Source organism: Urocitellus parryii, chromosome 4 (assembly GCF_045843805.1).
Source record: "Urocitellus parryii isolate mUroPar1 chromosome 4, mUroPar1.hap1, whole genome shotgun sequence".
Lineage (NCBI taxonomy): Eukaryota > Metazoa > Chordata > Mammalia > Rodentia > Sciuridae > Urocitellus > Urocitellus parryii.
Window position 1 is genome coordinate 211,533,047 of NC_135534.1, and position 16,551 is coordinate 211,549,597.

A 16,551-nucleotide genomic window follows, 5' to 3' on the forward strand; every position below is an offset into this window, starting at 1 on the left:
GAAAGAATACCTTGGATCCAGGTCTGTGGCAGCTCTGGTTCACTACAGAGGGGAGGGAGAACACAGAGAAACACAATGGAAAAATTTCTCATGGAAAATCTGTAAAACAGAAAAGCAGTATGAACTTAGCTGAACCAGAGCCTGCTCAGGGAGTGGGTATTTGAAAACTCCTCCATGTTTCCTGACTGGTGAACAGAGAGCTGAGGTGGGGCCATCTTGAGGAGGTCACACTGGAACTTATTGGGGCAACCTGGGAGATCATAGCAAATATTGCCTTGCTGTCTTGGCGAGCACCTACCACGTAGTTTAGGGCAGCTCTAGCAGAATGTGATTGAAACAGGTACAGAGGAGATTGTGCCCAAGTGGAATACGGATGGGAGTGTAACTTGCTTTCTTTTTGAGCCGGTGGCTCAGGTGACCAGCTGAAGAAGGTTAGAGAAGTGAACAGGTGAGTGCCATTCACTCAGAGACTGAGCCTGAGAAGGCAGCATTCAGGAGTGGTGGGGTGTGCAAGGCCTGTAGATCAGTGGCTACTCTGCCCATGAGTAGAATTCTCAGGAAGCTCCTGAGTTTCAGATGCTGAGCAGAGACTGGCACCTGCCTGTTCCTAGTAGTGTGCAGATCTAATCTCTCCAATGCAGACACCACTCAACAAAGTCTCAGACGTCTGATCAGAGCTAATCTCCCCGCACCAGAACTCCCCACGTAGAACTCTGTTGCAGCCCACCCCCAGGAGTGCGTCCGTCTGTCTTCCACACAGAACTCCAATGATAGTACTTTGCACTCTGTCCTACCTTGCACTGGTGAGAAGGGAAGCTGAGAACTTCTCAGCCTGCTTCAGGCTTAGGCCGCTCCAGCTGGCAGCTCTGTGAGCAACACCAAAGGAGGAAGGGGCCAACAACCCAGCCCTTGCATGTGCTACCCTCCCCCACCCCCCCTCTTCCATCTGTCTGTCTGTCCCCCTCACCCCCAGTACTTGGACCAAGAAGAAATGGAAAGAAAGATAGTTGGGCATAACCAGGGACCATCCATCCCTGTGGACAGCTTTGACAATCTTAGTGAAGAGTCCTTTCATTTTTCATTAGGAGTCTTTTTTCCTCCCTCTGCTGGGAGTGGTGGTGGTGGTGGTGGTGCTGGTGCTGGTGTTCTTTCCATGCTGATTGGTTTGTGGATGTGCACATATACATCTTTGTTCCTATTTTCTCAGTTTTTACTCTTTTAAAACTTAATTTTGTTCTTTGAGGCTTAGGCTTTTTTGTTTGTTTTGTTCTTTTTTTTGGTTTTTCTTTTTACTCTTTTTCTCCTTCTCCCTCTAACAGCCAGATTATCTTGGTTTTTCCTTACTTCTCTATATTTCCTTCTTCTTTAAAGCTATTACTTACTATGTATCTTCTATTTTCTCTGTTCGCATTTTGAACATTTTACTTTCATATCCCATTTTCTTTTCTCTTATTTTTTACAAATTTTTAGAACTATTTGGTTTATATATTTGGTCTCTGTCCCCACCATTCATGTTGTTGCAGTTATTAGTACTATGAATGGTGCATTTGGCACCTGTTGTTTAATGCCAGATCTAATTCATGGCTATTTGTTGTCATTATTGTCAGTTGCAGACCCACCACTCCTGTTTTTGTGGTAATTAGTGTTGTTGATGTCATGTTAGGCACTGAGGATTTATTTTAATGCTGTACATTTTTCACTGCTATGGTTGCTGTTGTTTTTCTCTTTTCTATGAAGTGCTAGGAATCCACTGGGACCACAAGTTCATGGATAGAGACTCTGCTGCCAAGCTACACTCACAACCCAGCCAAGAGACAGCATACCCTGCTCCACATATAAACCAGCCACACTCAAACTTCAATAATGCTTTAATATAAAGAATGAGGGGACAGAAACTCCAAACCAACAACCAGGCCCCAAGTAGGAACAGTTAGGGGGTAGGAATCACGTCTTTCACATGGATATTCACTCCAACAGTAAAAACAAAGAGAAATAACAAAGACTGTGGATGTCCCATGTCTGAGGAGTGTCAGTCTAGATTGCTCCCAGACCCCTTTAAGATACACAGAGTTCTCAAGTGTGGAGGGGCGACCACAGAAGGTCTATGCCACATACCCTGCTTTATGCAACACAAGTGCCTGACCTATAAGAAGGACCTTGCTCTTGTGAGACCTGCAGGGAAAGAGGGAGCCTCAAGTTCTGACACAATGTTCACTGTATGAAAATACACTGACCATTACCCAAGAACTAGCAGGAAAACTGTACTAGGAAAAATCCACTTGGAAATTTATTGAAAATCTCACAATAATCAGGTATCCCAGAACACTTCACCAAGAAAAGGCTATGCCCTAAAAAGGCCTATACATGATAGTGGAAGATGAATCTATCCCAATAGATACGCAATTTGTTGTATCAACACTTTAGCCCACAGCCAGGGCAGACAGTGAACGGTTCAGTCATGCGGGAAAATTCTCAGGGAGTTTGAATTAAAGACACAGACAAAGACAAAGACAAGTTTTACCTTGAAACCAGCTCCAGGATGGCTCCTGGAGCTCTCGGCCTCAAGCTCCCCTGAGGGAAGCAAGGTTTTATAGAAGAGGCTAGCGAGAGAGAGCGAGCACGCTAGGGAGAGGACTTTTATTGGGGAACTAAAAATTGTGGGGAAAATCCCATCCAATGAAGGTCAAGGGGGGCAGTGGTGCAAGGTCAGATGAGGTGATTGGATCCCTAGAATAGTGGTGAGACACACCTCTACATGGAAACTCCTCGAACCCAAGAAAGGTGGGAAAAACTCTGCCACATTTCTGCAACTGAGCACCTCACATGCCAGGATGGTCTCCCACACAACTCAGTAATACTAAAAATATGAGAAAATATAGTAGCACAACATCTCTTAATGTTCGTAATTCTTCAGCAACTGACTCCAGAGATATTGAAGTGGATGAACTAAAGAATTCAAGGGGCTGTGGTGGTGGCTCAATGGTAGAGCATCTGCCTGGCATGTGCGAGGCACTGGGTTAGATTCTCAGCACTACATAAAAATAAATAAAAGTCCATTGACAACAACAACAACAACAACAAAAAGAATTCAAACTTGTGATTATAAAAATAACCAATGACTTCCAAGGGAACAAAGAAAAACAACTCAATGAATTAAGGAAGTCAATATAAGATATGAATGAAAAATTCAAAAGGAGATAGAGATGCTGAAAACAAACAAACAGAAATCTTGGAAATGAAAGGTACCATAAATCAAATAAAAAGTTCAGTTGATAGTCTGTAAAAGAGTAGCCCAGACTGAAGACAGAATCTTGGGGCTGGAAGACACAGTGGTCTTCCTCAAACATTCAGACAGCATTAAAGAAAAGAAAATAAGTAACCATGACCAGAATATGCAAGAAATCTTGGACATAAATACCAAATTTAAGAATACTTGAACTCAAAGAGTGTTGTGAGGGCTGGGGATGTGGCTCAAGCGGTAGTGTGCTCACCTGGCATGCGTGCGGCCTGGGTTTGATCCTCCGCACCACATACAATAAAGATGTTGTGTCTGCGAAAAACTAAAAATAAATAAATAAATAAATAAATAAATATTAAAATTCTCTCTCTCTCTCTCTCTCTCTCTTAAAAAAAAAGAGTGTTGTGAGATGCAGACTAATGGCATGGATAACCTATTCAGGGAAATAATAACAGAAAATTTCCAAACCTTGGGAAGGAGGTAGACATTCAGATACAGGAAGCATTCAAAACCTCAATAGACAAAATCAAAAGAGAACCTCTCCATGACTCATTATAGTTAAAATGCATAACATACAGAGCAAGGATAGAATTTTTAAAGCCTCTAGAGAAATATGTTGGGTCACATTTATAGGCAAGCCAGTCAGAATCCCTTTTCATTTCTCTACACAAACTTTAAAATCCAGGAGAAAATGGAATGATGTGTTCCAAGCTCTGAAAGAAGTAACTGTCAACCAAGATTGCTATATCCAGCAAAGCTACCCTTTAGGATCAAAGAAGGAATAGAAACCTTCCGAGATAAACAGAAACTAAAACAATTCATAACTGTCATAACTATTAAGCTGATACTACAGAAAGTGCTTAAAGAAATGCTATACACAGAAGAAATAAAAACCAAATCACAGAGCTCTCAAATGGAAAAATATTATTTGAAAAGTAGCTAAGCAAATGAGAAATAGAACCAAATTAGACATTAGAAACAAAAGTGGCAGGAAGTAATAGACATCTATCTTAATATCAAATAAAAAGGGTCTAAACTCGCCAACTTAAAGACACAGGCTGGAAGAATGGATTAGAAAATAAGACCCAACTATATGTTGTATGTAAGAGATTCACCTCACAGGCAAAAACAGCCACAGGCAGAAAGTAAAAAGATGAAAAATTATATTCCACAAAAATGGACCCTGAAAACAAGCAGGAGTAACTACTCTCATATCTGACAAAGCAGACTTCAAATCAAAATAATCTGAAGAGATAAAGAGAATTTCAATCCAACAAGAAAATATATAACAATATTAAATATTTATACCCCAAATGTTGGTGCACCTAATTACATAAAATAGATACCACTCAACATAAAGACTCAGATAGACCCCAGTACTAGGTGATTTCAACATGTGTTTCTCACCAATAGATAGATTATCCAGACATAAACTCAGTAAAGACTCTTTGGCTCTAAAAACATAAATCAAAAGGACTTAACACACATCTGTGGAATATTTTACTCAATAACAGCCAAATTCACTTTCTTCTCAGCTGCTTATGGAACCCTATCCAAAGAAGGATACAAAGCCAACTTAACAAATACATAAAAATTGTATAATTCCATTCATCTTATCAGGTCATAATGGAATGCAATTAGAAATCAATACCAAGAAAAAATTACAGAAACCATAAAAACATGGAGATTAAACAATGAATGAGTGATAGAAGAAATCAGGAGAGAAATTTTTATTTTAGAACCAAATGAGAATAGTGATATAAAATACCAGAACCCCTGGGATACTGTGAAGATGGGTATAAGAGGAAAGTCTATAGCTATGAGTGCCTGCCTACATAAGAAAAGGAACTTACTTCCACATCACAAAGGCTATCTATGACCGACTCAAGCCAACTCCACAGTGAGTGGGGAAAGCTGAAGGCATTTCCTTTACAGTCTGGAACAAGACAAGGTGTTCACTCTCACCACTCCTGTGTAATATAGTCCTGGAAATTCTAGGCAGAGCAATTAAGCAAGGGAAGAAAATAGAAGGGATCCAAATAGGAAAGGAAGAAGTCAAATTATCACTGTTTGCAGATGATATGATACTATACCTAGAAGATCTAAAAACGCTCCACCAGAAGAGACTGCTACAGCTGATAAACAAATTCAGCAAAGTAGCAGGATACAAAATCAATATCCCAAAGTCAATACCTTTTCTATACACCAATGATGAATCTGCTGGGAAAGAAATCAGAAAAGAATCCTATTTATAATAGCCTCAAAACCCCCCACAAAACCTAGGAATAAATCTATCCAAGGAGGTGAATAACCACCTCTACCATGAAAACTACAGAACATTGAAGAAAGAAATTGAAGAAGACCTTAGAAGATGGAAAGACCTCCCATGTTCATGAATTGGCAGAATTAATAGTGTTAAGATGGCCATAGTACCAAAAGCAACATACAGATTAATGCAATCCCAATCAAAATACCAATGACATTCTTCATGAAACTAGAAAAATAGTCCTAAAGTTCATTTGGGAGAATGAAAGTCCCAGGCTAGCCAAAGCAATTCTAAGCCAGAAAAGCAATGTTGTAGGTATCACAACACCTGATCAAATTATACTACAGAGCTATAGTAACAAAAACCACACAGGCATAAAACCAGACACATAGGTCCATGATTCAGAATGGAAGACACAGAGACAAACACACAGATTTACAGTCATCTGATCCTTGATAAAGGCACCAAAAACATGCTGAAGAAAAAACAGCTTTTTAACAAGTGGTGTGGAGAAAACTGGTTATCTATATGTAGAAGAATAAGAGAAGATCCTTATCACTCACCCTGAACAAAAGCCCAAGTGCATCAAATACTAGGAATGAGATCAGAAATTTTGCAACTGCTTGAGGAAAATGTAGGGTTAACACTCCAACATACAGGCATCAATTTCCTCAGTAGGATTCCTAAAGCTCAAGAAGTAATACCAAGAATTGATATTAATCGATGGATCCAAGAAAACAAGAATGTGAAGAGAGAATATATAGAATGGGAGAAAATCTATGCTAGCTACTCATCTGACAGAAGATTAATATCCAGAATATACAAAGAACTCAAAAAGCTTAACACCAAAGGAAAAAATTAATAAATGGGCCAATGAGCTAAATAGACACTTCTCAAAAGAGTAAATATAAATGGTCAAGTATATGAAAAAGTGTTCAACATATTTATCAAATCAAAAGTGGATAGATTTCATCTCATTCCAGTTAGAATGACACCCATCAAGAATACAAATAACAAATGCTGGAGAGGATGCAGAAAAAAAGGGACACTTTTACACTCTTAGTAGGACTATAAATTAGTACAACCACTATGGAAATCAGTATGGAGTTTACTCAAAAGACTGGGCATGGAACTCCCATACAACCCAGCTAGACCACTCTTTGGTATAAAGAATTAAAGTCATCATATTACAGTGATAAATATGCAACCATGTTTGGGGCTGAGGCTGTGGCTCAGCGGTAGAGCGCTCGCCTAGCACTTTCGAGGGCCTGGGTTCGATCCTTAGCACCACATAAAAATAAATAAAATAAAGATTAAAAAATATGCAACCATGTTTATAGCAGCACAAGTCACAATAGCCAAACTATGGAACCAGCCTGGGTGTCCATTGACAGATGAAAAAATAAGGAAAATATGGTGTGTGTGTGTGTGTGTGTGTGTGTATAAAATATGGTATATATGGAAAGTATGATACACACACACACACACACACAATGGAGTTTTGTCCAACCATAAAGAAAAATGAAATTTTGTCATTTGAAGAAAAATGACTGGGACTGAGAACATTATGTTAAGTAAAATAAGCCAAACTCAGAAGATCAAGTGTCATATGTTTTCTTCCATATATGGAAGCTAGAGGATAAAGGGAAAAAAAGTGATGGTGGGGTCTCATGAAAATCAAAGGGAGATCAGTAAAGTAGAGGAAAGGAACCAGGGGAGAGAGGAAGGAGACAAAGGAAAATACTAGGGAAATTATATTGTTATTGTATGCATGTACAAACATGTGACAACAAATCCTACTATTATGTAAAACAATGATGTATCAATAAAATAAAAAACTAAAGATATATTAGAGCAAATTTAGCATTGTTTAAATTGATTAAAATTAATTATATCAGAAAAAATAAAAGATCATATATTTTGTGATTCCTTTCATAGGAAGTAACCAGGATAAGCAAATCTATTGAGGCAGAAGGAGATTGGTGGTTGCCAGGGATGGGGGAGGGAGGAATGAGGGATGATTACTCAATGGGTGTTGAGTGTCTTTCAAGTGTGATATAATGTTTTTTTTTTTTTTTTTAAGATTTGGAGAAAATAGTGGTGCAATATGGTGATTGCATTAAATGCTATTGAATCATACATTTTAAAATGATGAATTGCATATTAAGTGAATTTCAACTTAATTAGGAACAAATCCCCACAAGCTGCTGAGTTGTGGTGTGCAAACTCCCAACTCCCTGAAATCACCGCTTTCAGGGAAGGCCACCTGAGGGGATAGTGACCATGGTAGTATTGGGCAAATGACACTAAAAATGACACCCTGGATGGCAGGGTGGATGATAGGCAGGAGATTATGGGACCTAAATTAGGAAAAGGCAATAGAAGGAGAGAGCAGAGCTGCCAGCAGACTAATGTTGGGGACTAAATGTGCAGGATTGAGAGCCCTGGAGGCCGAGGAAGACCCAGCAGTCCCAGTGCAAGACTGGCATCCCCAGTCCAAGGTAGGAGCCAGTCTTGTCTGGAGCTGGTTGAAGCAGAGTGATCATTACTGTCTCCAGGGTTCCCATACACAGACTGGCTGGAAGATGAGGGCAGGCAAGAGGGCAGGCTGCAGTTTCCCTATCACCTCTTCTTTCTGTCCTGCAGATGTTAAATCTATTTGTGGCTGTGATCATGGACAACTTTGAGTACCTAACTCGAGACTCTTCTATCCTTGGGCCTCACCACCTGGACGAGTTCATCCGGGTCTGGGCTGAGTACGACCCAGCTGCGTGGTGAGTGAGCCCCAGTGTTCTGTGGTTTCAGGGGTGTCCCTACCCCTGGCTGCCAGGACAGGGTGGGTGGCCTTGGACATGTCTCACTTGAGTGCCCCTTCAAGTGTTGGTTGGTGCCCAGGATGGTGCTGATGTCCCCTCCAGTGGTTCTTTCTTTTTGGTCTTACATACTTTGATGCAGCTCTGGGCAGAGACATGGACTTTGAAGCCTCAGTTTGGCTGTGCCCAGGGGACCTGTGAGGCTGGTGCTCCTAGTGCACGGACTTTCTTGCTTTTCTGAAGGCCTATCATGTCAGGGGTGCACGGAGAGGAGACAGCATGGCCCCACATGCTGTGAGGCTTGGAGAGCTTTGATAACAAAAATAATGTGGGGTCTTAGGGACCCCACATGCAGGGCCCAGGGGTCTTCCTCTCTGCCATCTCCCTTGGGAATAGAAGCTAAGGTGTACCTCTGCCCCAGCCCTGCTTGCACATAATGGGTACTTGGTGAGCTTTTATTGAAAACAAGGGAGCTACCAGGAATGCTCTAGTACATTTAAGACCCTTTACCATGGGAAGGTTTACCATGTTACATAAAAGAGGGGTGATTGTTTTCCACGTGGAGCAAGGCTCTGATGGGGAGGGTTTGGTCCAAAGGTGAAGTCATTGGAGACCCTGCTCCATGAAAGAGCCCTGCACACCCATGCTGTGCTGTGACCCTAGGACAAGACCACAGTCAGGAAGGCAGGCAGAGTACCAGGCTCTCACCTGCTTTCTCCCTCACTCACCTGGCCCCTTCATTCACCTGCTCCCTCCCTCACCTGCTCCCTTCCTCATATACCTGCCCCCTCCCTCCCTCCCTCACATACCTGCCCCTTCTATCTCTCACTCGCCCCCTCCCTCCCTTACTCACCTGCTCCCTCCCTCCCTCACCTGCTCCCTCCCTTACTCACCTGCTCCCTCCCTCCCTCACCTGCTCCCTCCCTCCCTCACCCGCTTCTTCCCTCCCTCACCTGCTCCCTCCCTCACTCACCTGCTCCCTCCCTCCCTCACCTGCCCCCTTTCTCCCTCACTCACCAGCTCCCTCCCTCACCTGCTCCCCCCTCACTCATCTGCCCCCTCCCTCCCTCACTCACCTGTTTCTTCCCTCACTCACCTGCTCCCTCCCTCCTTCCCTCACCTGCTCCCTCCCTCACTCACCTGCTCCCTCCCTCCTTCCCTCACTTGCTCCCTCCCTCACTCATCTGCTCCCTCCCTCCCTCACTCACCTGCTCCCTCCCTCACCTGCTTCCTCCCTCACCTGCCCCCTCCCTCACTCGCCCCCTCCATCACTCACTCACCTGCCCCTCCCTCCCTCACCTGCCCCCTTTCTCCCTCACTCACCTGCTCCTTCCCTCACTCACCTGCTCCCTCCCTCCTCACCTGCTCCCCCCTCCCTCACCTGCCCCCTTTCTCCCTCACTCACCTGCTCTCTCTCCCTCACCTGCCCCCTTTCTCCCTCACTCACCTGTTTCTTCCCTCTCTCACCTGCTCCCTTCCTCCCTCCCTCACTCACCTGCTCCCTCACTCACCTGCTCACTCCCTCTCTGACTTATTCACTTACTTACTCACTCAGACAGTAGTACCTGAATGCTGTCCCCTGCAAGATAGGACACAGGGGAATGTCTGGGAGGCCTGCCTGTGCCTTTCTTCCATGAGTGCTCAGGAGCCATGCTGTGATGGGTGGTTGTCAATGGGTGGTTGATGCTCACTCACTTCCTGTGCCTATGGGGATGACAAAACTGTGGAGTGGGGCAGCTCCCTGCCCGACCACCTCTGCCTCACATGGGCAGAGAGCCTGGAGGAGTGGTCAGCCCCCTGTGGTGTTGTTCTGCACTCCATGGATCTCCTAGGGCTCTGCCTGCTTTTCCTTAACTGGAGCCAAGTTTTCCCTACCTTGGGGCTTGATGGGACTCCTTCATCCCATCTCACCTGGCCTCTGGGGAGCACACCCCATCACAACAAGGACACAGGGGTACTACTTGAAGCCCTCCACGTCTGGGCAAATCCCATAGCCACCAGTGTCTAGGGACTCTGAGACACTGGCCGCTCCTGTCCAGCATCTCCTTGTGTATTTTCCATCTTAAGGAGAGGTTTATGGATTTTCACAGTACAGGAGCAGCATAGTGGCTATGTGTATTCAGTGGTGCCCATGCCCATTTCCGTGGCTTTGGAGAACCTTGTTGTTGCTGATGCATCCGTATCTTTGTCCTCTATGCCCAAGATTCTTACTAGAATGCACAGGCTTCGGGTCTGTGGCCAGGAGACTGAGCCTTGTCACACAGGGCAGGGCAGGCAGATTCTACCTTAGGCATGGTTTAGGAGGGCTCCAGGAAAGTCATCCAGGCCTGCTGGCCTCAGGTGTCACTGCCATTTCTGGATGTTTTCCCAAAAGGAGAGTGTTGCAGAAAACAGATACTTTGCTGGATGCACTCCTGTAATCCAGCAGCTCAGGAGGCTGAGGCAGGAGGATCACAAATTCAAAGCCAGCCTAGCAATGCCCTGTCTCAGATTGGGGGCCGGGGGGTGTCGTTCAGTAGTAGAGCACCCCTGAGTTCAACCTTTGGTACTGCAAAAATAAAACAAGATAATGCAGAGCATGCTTTGTGTGATGTAATCTGCACTGAAGGAGGAAGCCATCCAGAGGGAGGCAACAGCCAGGTCTTCCACAGGTGACTACAGGCAAGAGCAGAAACAGAAGTGGATGTGGGCCCACGCAGCTTTGTGATTGTGTGCAGCAGAGCTCAGACTATCTCTCAGATTCCAGGGAAAAGAACATGGGGCTCTGGAAGGTGTGGGTGGTTGGGATATGGTAAAGAAAGTCCTGTGGAGGAGTAGATAGCAGAGCACGAGCCATGCCCCAGTGGGGCATAAATAACACATAAGACCCAGGAACCCTGAGTGGCAGGCACACTCTCTAGGCAACACATGGGACTGCTCCCATGTGTGCCTAGTGCCTCTAGACTGCCCGAGGAGGCAGACAGCCCAGAAGCTGTGACCAGGCAGCCTGGGTCTGGATCCACCTCTGGGTAGAGGAGAGAGGACCTTGGTCTTCAGTAGCCTCCACAACAGATTCAGGCCAGTGATCATCTTTATTTCCCTGGTCTCCTCCTGATTTGAGAGAAACTTTGAATCTGTAACAAAACTTTGTTAAATTTCCCAACATTGTGTATGCATGTATATGCACATGTGTGGTTAGGTTTGAATACACAAGTACAGACTTGTGTTCGTTGTGCAGATGCACAGGTATATTTGTGTGCATGTGTGAGCCCATGTATAATATGTATGTAATGTGTGTTCACACAAATGTGTGTACATGTGCATGTTTGGGGCATACATGTGATTGTGAGAGTATGTGTGTATATGTGTACAAGGGAGCTGCATCTTTGTGGGTACATGCCTATATTTGTGTGCATGTGAGGGGTGTTCACAGATTCATGCACATGCTGTGAGTGCAGGTGTGTGAGTTCACTGCGTGTCGTATGCACAGGCTGTGTGTGCATGTGTGTGAGCGCGTGCATGCGAGGGAGGCAAGGAAGGCATGGGTTGTTGATTTCTGGCACTGCCTTTCCTCAGCCTCTTTTGTTGCCTTAGCACTTGTGGTGAGCTGTGGAGACTCGAGAGGAGAATCACAGTCACATTTCTTGGAGTGATCTGTCTGCTTGTTTTATATTCACCCCTCTGCCAGTGAACGTTTCCTGAGCGTAGCTGTGTGTTGGGCTGGGTCCAAAGAGGAAGCAGGCACATGTCTCAGAGAGCATCCAGGCTACACTGTGGGAGGCAATGGCCTTCACTCGAGGCCAGGCGTTTCTGAGGAGGAAAGGTGGTATACCACTTGAACAAGATGGGCGGAAGAGAGGGAGGGTGGGAGCAGGGGTGTGGGAAGAGCAGGAGGGATGTGCCAGGCTGGAATGGACAATGCATTACAAAGGGACTGGAAGGAGTCTGGGATGGCTGAGACAGGGCTTGAAATTTGGGTTAAGCAAGTTGCTTCCATTTTTTTTTTTTTTTTTTATAGACAGTGGGCAAACTTTTTAATTGGGGACTGATAGTATCAGGCCCCAATGTTTCATCTAGTGGCATCTGATTGATTTGATAGGCAGGGTAGTCCTGAGGCCAAAAACCCGTCATGTACCCAGCACCCTATAATGGTAACTAGGGTCCAACAGGTGAGCAAGCCACCTTGGGTGAAGCCAGAGTGAAGGTTTCTCTTCTTCTTCCAGAAGAAATTTGACATGACTTGGAACTGATTGGAAAAAGGGGACTATAGCATAGGAGAGGAGGGCAACAGTGGTGGCCCAGGGTTGCTGGTCCTGGAGAAGGGTGTCCTTAGCTGGACCAGCAGGTTCCAGGGCAACACACAGTGTGTCAGGGAGATGGGGACTGTCAGGGGACATCTGCCCCAGGATACAGCTATCTCATCTGGGTTTTTCCTCTGGTTGCTGTGATGGGTAAAAAGAAACTTGTGGAGAGAGGCCCCAGCACTCAGGGAGTGAGAGGGGCAGACAGAGACAGGGAGGGCATGGCAGGCCCAGGTGAGCCCCACCAAGCACGGGGAGGGAGCAGTGTGTGCAGAATGGGGGCTCAGCGTGGGCCTGTGGGAGTGGATGTGTTCTACCTTTGCAGAATACTTGGGCTCCAGAATTTATCTTGGGATTGACACACCTCCTGGGGAGCTCCCAACCCCAGGCCTGCAGCAGTTGACCTACCCAGCTGCACTCCCGCCTCCTTCAGGACTGCTCAAGACCACGTCCTCCCCTCCTGCTGGGTGGGTGGGCGGGATGGGCTGCACCCTGCCTTTGTTGCCATAACCTGTGACATTTCCTTTCCAGTTGCCGGATTCATTATAAGGATATGTACAGTTTGTTGCGTTGTATTGCGCCACCCGTTGGCTTAGGGAAGAACTGCCCTCGTAGGTTGGCCTACAAGGTTTGCAACTTCAGAGCCTCCATCCAACATACTTCCCTGCCCGAATCGCAAACACAGCACACACTCCCTGCCTGGTTTGGGAATGATGACACCTCACCTCTCTTCCTTCTGCCCTGCCCTGCCCCGCACTCTGGCCTCCTTGATGCTTTGGTTCCCTGACAATCTCCCTGATCCCTCCAGCTGGCTGGGGGCAGGCAGCTTTTGGAGACAGTGCACAGAAGGCTTTCTGGCCAGGCCATGTCAGCCAGGACCAGCCACTGGGTGGGGCCAGGTTCTGCACCAGGATGCAGCCGTCTCGGGTTTTTCCTCCAGGCTCTCGTGGGTGGGCTGATGGTCAGATAGGCCAGAGGCTGAGGGCCCGTGGGAGGGAACTTGGACACTAGTAAACAGGAGCAGCTGCCCCTCTGGTTCCTATGAGGTTTCTGGTTCTCTGGGGGTTTGGGGGAGGCAGAGACAGAGTGGGGCCCAAAGATAAGCCCACATGCATTGCTTCTAGATGGATCTGCTCAGCACAGTGGAGGAGCCCCTGGTGTAGAACTATGGGAGGAGAGCAGTGTTGGGAGACCCACCTGCCAGGAAGAGGCTGGGTCTGAACCTGCTGTGCCTCTGGGATCCCAAGCCTGGGAGCAGGCACCCAAGGGCTGAGGGAGGCCCCAGACCCAGTGGCCTCTCTGCTTGGGGAACACTTCATCACAAGCCTCAGACACCTCCCTGAGTCCAAGCCTTGGGTTCCAGGCCCACCAGGAGGCTTGCCTCTCTGTTGGTGGGACTTATGCTGTCAGGCGGTGCAAGAGTGGCACCAGGCCATGCCTGCCCAGCTGCTCCCCACCTCAGTCTCCTCCCTACCCAGCCCTGACCCCAGCAGCAGCCCTGCCCGGGTTGGCCTCGGGCGTCTCTGGGCTTGGAGCAGGACTTGACCCAGGGTCGAATTTGGCTATAGAGCTTCCAGACTCCCTCTCTAGTTTCCTGGTCTGTTGCAGATTTTCCTCACTCTAGCCTCTGGTCTCACCTGGGAGCCAATCTGACTGCTGCGGCAGTGGCCGTAGCAGCTGTGGCTCAGCCACAGCGTTGTCTCCACAGCACTCCGCAGCTCTTCCCGCATGGTGAAACAGCGCTTTCTGATTTGGCCTTATCTGTGTTCTAAAAGAGTAAACCAGAAATTCACAGCCCAAAGCCGCCCCGATGCAGCCCTTTCCCTCCATGTTCATTAGCTCAGACGTCACCCTGCCCGCTGTCCTGCGTGGGGCTGGAGTGAGGAGGTGAGGCTGGGGGTGGGGCCGCAGGGTCCAGTCAAGCAGAGAGAGCCCTCACTTTGCCTCTTGGTTGTGGGCATCTAACCGGACACTGATTAACTGGATCTGTTTTCTTGTCTGCTTCTTCCCTGCCCCTGCTCCCTGCTCTGCCCCTCCTGCTGTGCCTCCTCCCGTGGACCACCCACTGTGCCTGGGCCTCTCTGGGACGGGTTTCCAGTGGGCGCATCAGTTACAATGACATGTTTGAGATGCTGAAGCACATGTCCCCGCCTCTGGGGCTGGGGAAGAAGTGCCCTGCTCGAGTTGCATACAAGGTAGACCCTGAGCCTGCACCCCAGAGCTGTCTGTGCCAGGGCTGGGCCTGCCCGGCCTGCAGCCGCAGGGTGCTCCTGGGCTCTCCTGTCTGCTTCCTCAGGGCTTGTTGGCTGACTGCACCCGGCTGCCTCCCTGTTCCTGTCTCCTCTACCCCATTCCCTCTCTGCTCCTATCCCAGACAAGGGGACATGGCCACCACCATGTCTCTGCACTGGCCCAGGGTACGCAGCGCTGGCTGCCCCCTCTGCTGACAGCCCCAGAGAGGCTCAGGAAGATGGAGCCAGAGTTTAGGTCATTCTCTGCCCTTCACCCTGCCTTTCCCTTCCTAGGAATGAGGGGACAGACCAGTTTCTTGGACAGAGGTGGTTTTTTTTCTGGGCTCAGAGCCACTCTGGCTGCCCTGTTTCCTAGGCTCTAGTGTGGGTGATATTGTCAGGTCCTCAGGTCAGGCCCTGGGTGCACGTGGGAACTGCAGGACCTCTGGTGCTTCTGCATACAACTGCCTGCCGAGCTCTTTAAGTACAGGTTCCCAGGCCAGGCTACAGTCTCCAGAGGCTCCTGGGCTCCATGGTGGGAGGGAAGCACTGTGGTTTCAAGAAAGAAAGGGTGTAGAGGGGCATTTTGCTATCATTCATGGGGTTTCAGCGGCCACTGCAGGAGAAGCACGTTCTCAGGGCCTGGAGTCAAGGTGGCCAAACTGTAAGGAAGGGATAGACCCAGGGTGTCTCCTGGCCTTCCTCCTGGGGCTGGGCAGGCCAAGCCTGCTGTCCCTGCCCATACCATCATCAATCACCCACCCCTTCTGGACCCCTTCTGGGCCCCACTGCTTCCAGCAAACAGGACTGGCCTGTGTCTCCCTCTGTCTAAGAGAGCGTCTCCCAGAGTTTCCCCAATTCGCTGGGTGTCTCCTGTCCACCCTGTCTCTGTGCCCCATTCTAGGTCTTCATCTGCCACCTGATTCTGAGCAGCCTGTGGGAGCTGAGCAGCTCCTCCCAGCCACACACAGATGCCTCTGGTGTTTTCCTCGGCCCCTCCCCACCCCTGGCTCGCATGCGGGTTGTGTCTGCCAGAGGCCCTGCATGCAAGGCTGTAGCTGTGACCCCAGGAGGGAGAGCTCTGTCCACATTGACACCAGGCTGGGTGGCAGGCTGCGAGGCCCTGCCCAGCCTTGCCACCTGACTCCGAGGTTTTGGGTGTGGTGAGACCCTGGAAGGCTCCAGAGTGGGAATGAATGGCCCTGGGGAGCTGGGGAGGGAGCTGATACCTGTTTGCCCTGACCTTGCCCTGATACTTCTCAGAGGTCCCTGGCCCTTGGGGGCCCTGGGCAGGTAGTGGGATCCCTGGTGAGTGCAGCCCTCAAGCGCCCTGGACGGAGCTCTCCCCTCTGGGAAACCATCTGCTTGCTCCTCTTTCACTCCCATCCCGACTCCCCTCCCTGGGAGAGGAATTCCTTGGCCTCTCGCACTGCCATCGGTGCCGGTCTGCAGGGACGCCATGCTCTGGGAAGCAGGTTTTTCCTGGTGTACAGCACACATGCTGTGTGAGGTCCTGACACCATGGCTGGATGTGCCAAGTGGAGCTTTGCCAGCATTCGGGGGACAACGTCTGGCTTGTGTCTTCGGCACCCCCACCTCTGTCACACTGAGGCCACAGAATGCAGGGCCAGGATGCTGGGTACAGGGCTGCGTAGCCTCCCCAGGGAAGGGACTAGAGGACTGTGCTACCATAGGGTACACACCCCAGTGAGGAGTTCCTGAC

The 16,551-nt window shown here is 48.1% G+C and overlaps 1 protein-coding gene across 1 annotated transcript in view; it reads left to right on the plus strand.

The window, feature by feature from the left end:
- Cacna1b (calcium voltage-gated channel subunit alpha1 B) overlaps positions 1 to 16,551 on the plus strand; it is a 144,706-nt gene that overhangs the window by 107,066 nt on the left and 21,089 nt on the right. The window contains exons 34-35 of the mRNA XM_077797372.1: positions 8,151 to 8,278; positions 14,696 to 14,792. Coding sequence (XP_077653498.1) covers positions 8,151 to 8,278; positions 14,696 to 14,792 — 225 coding nt within the window. The remainder of the gene's footprint in view (positions 1 to 8,150; positions 8,279 to 14,695; positions 14,793 to 16,551) is intronic.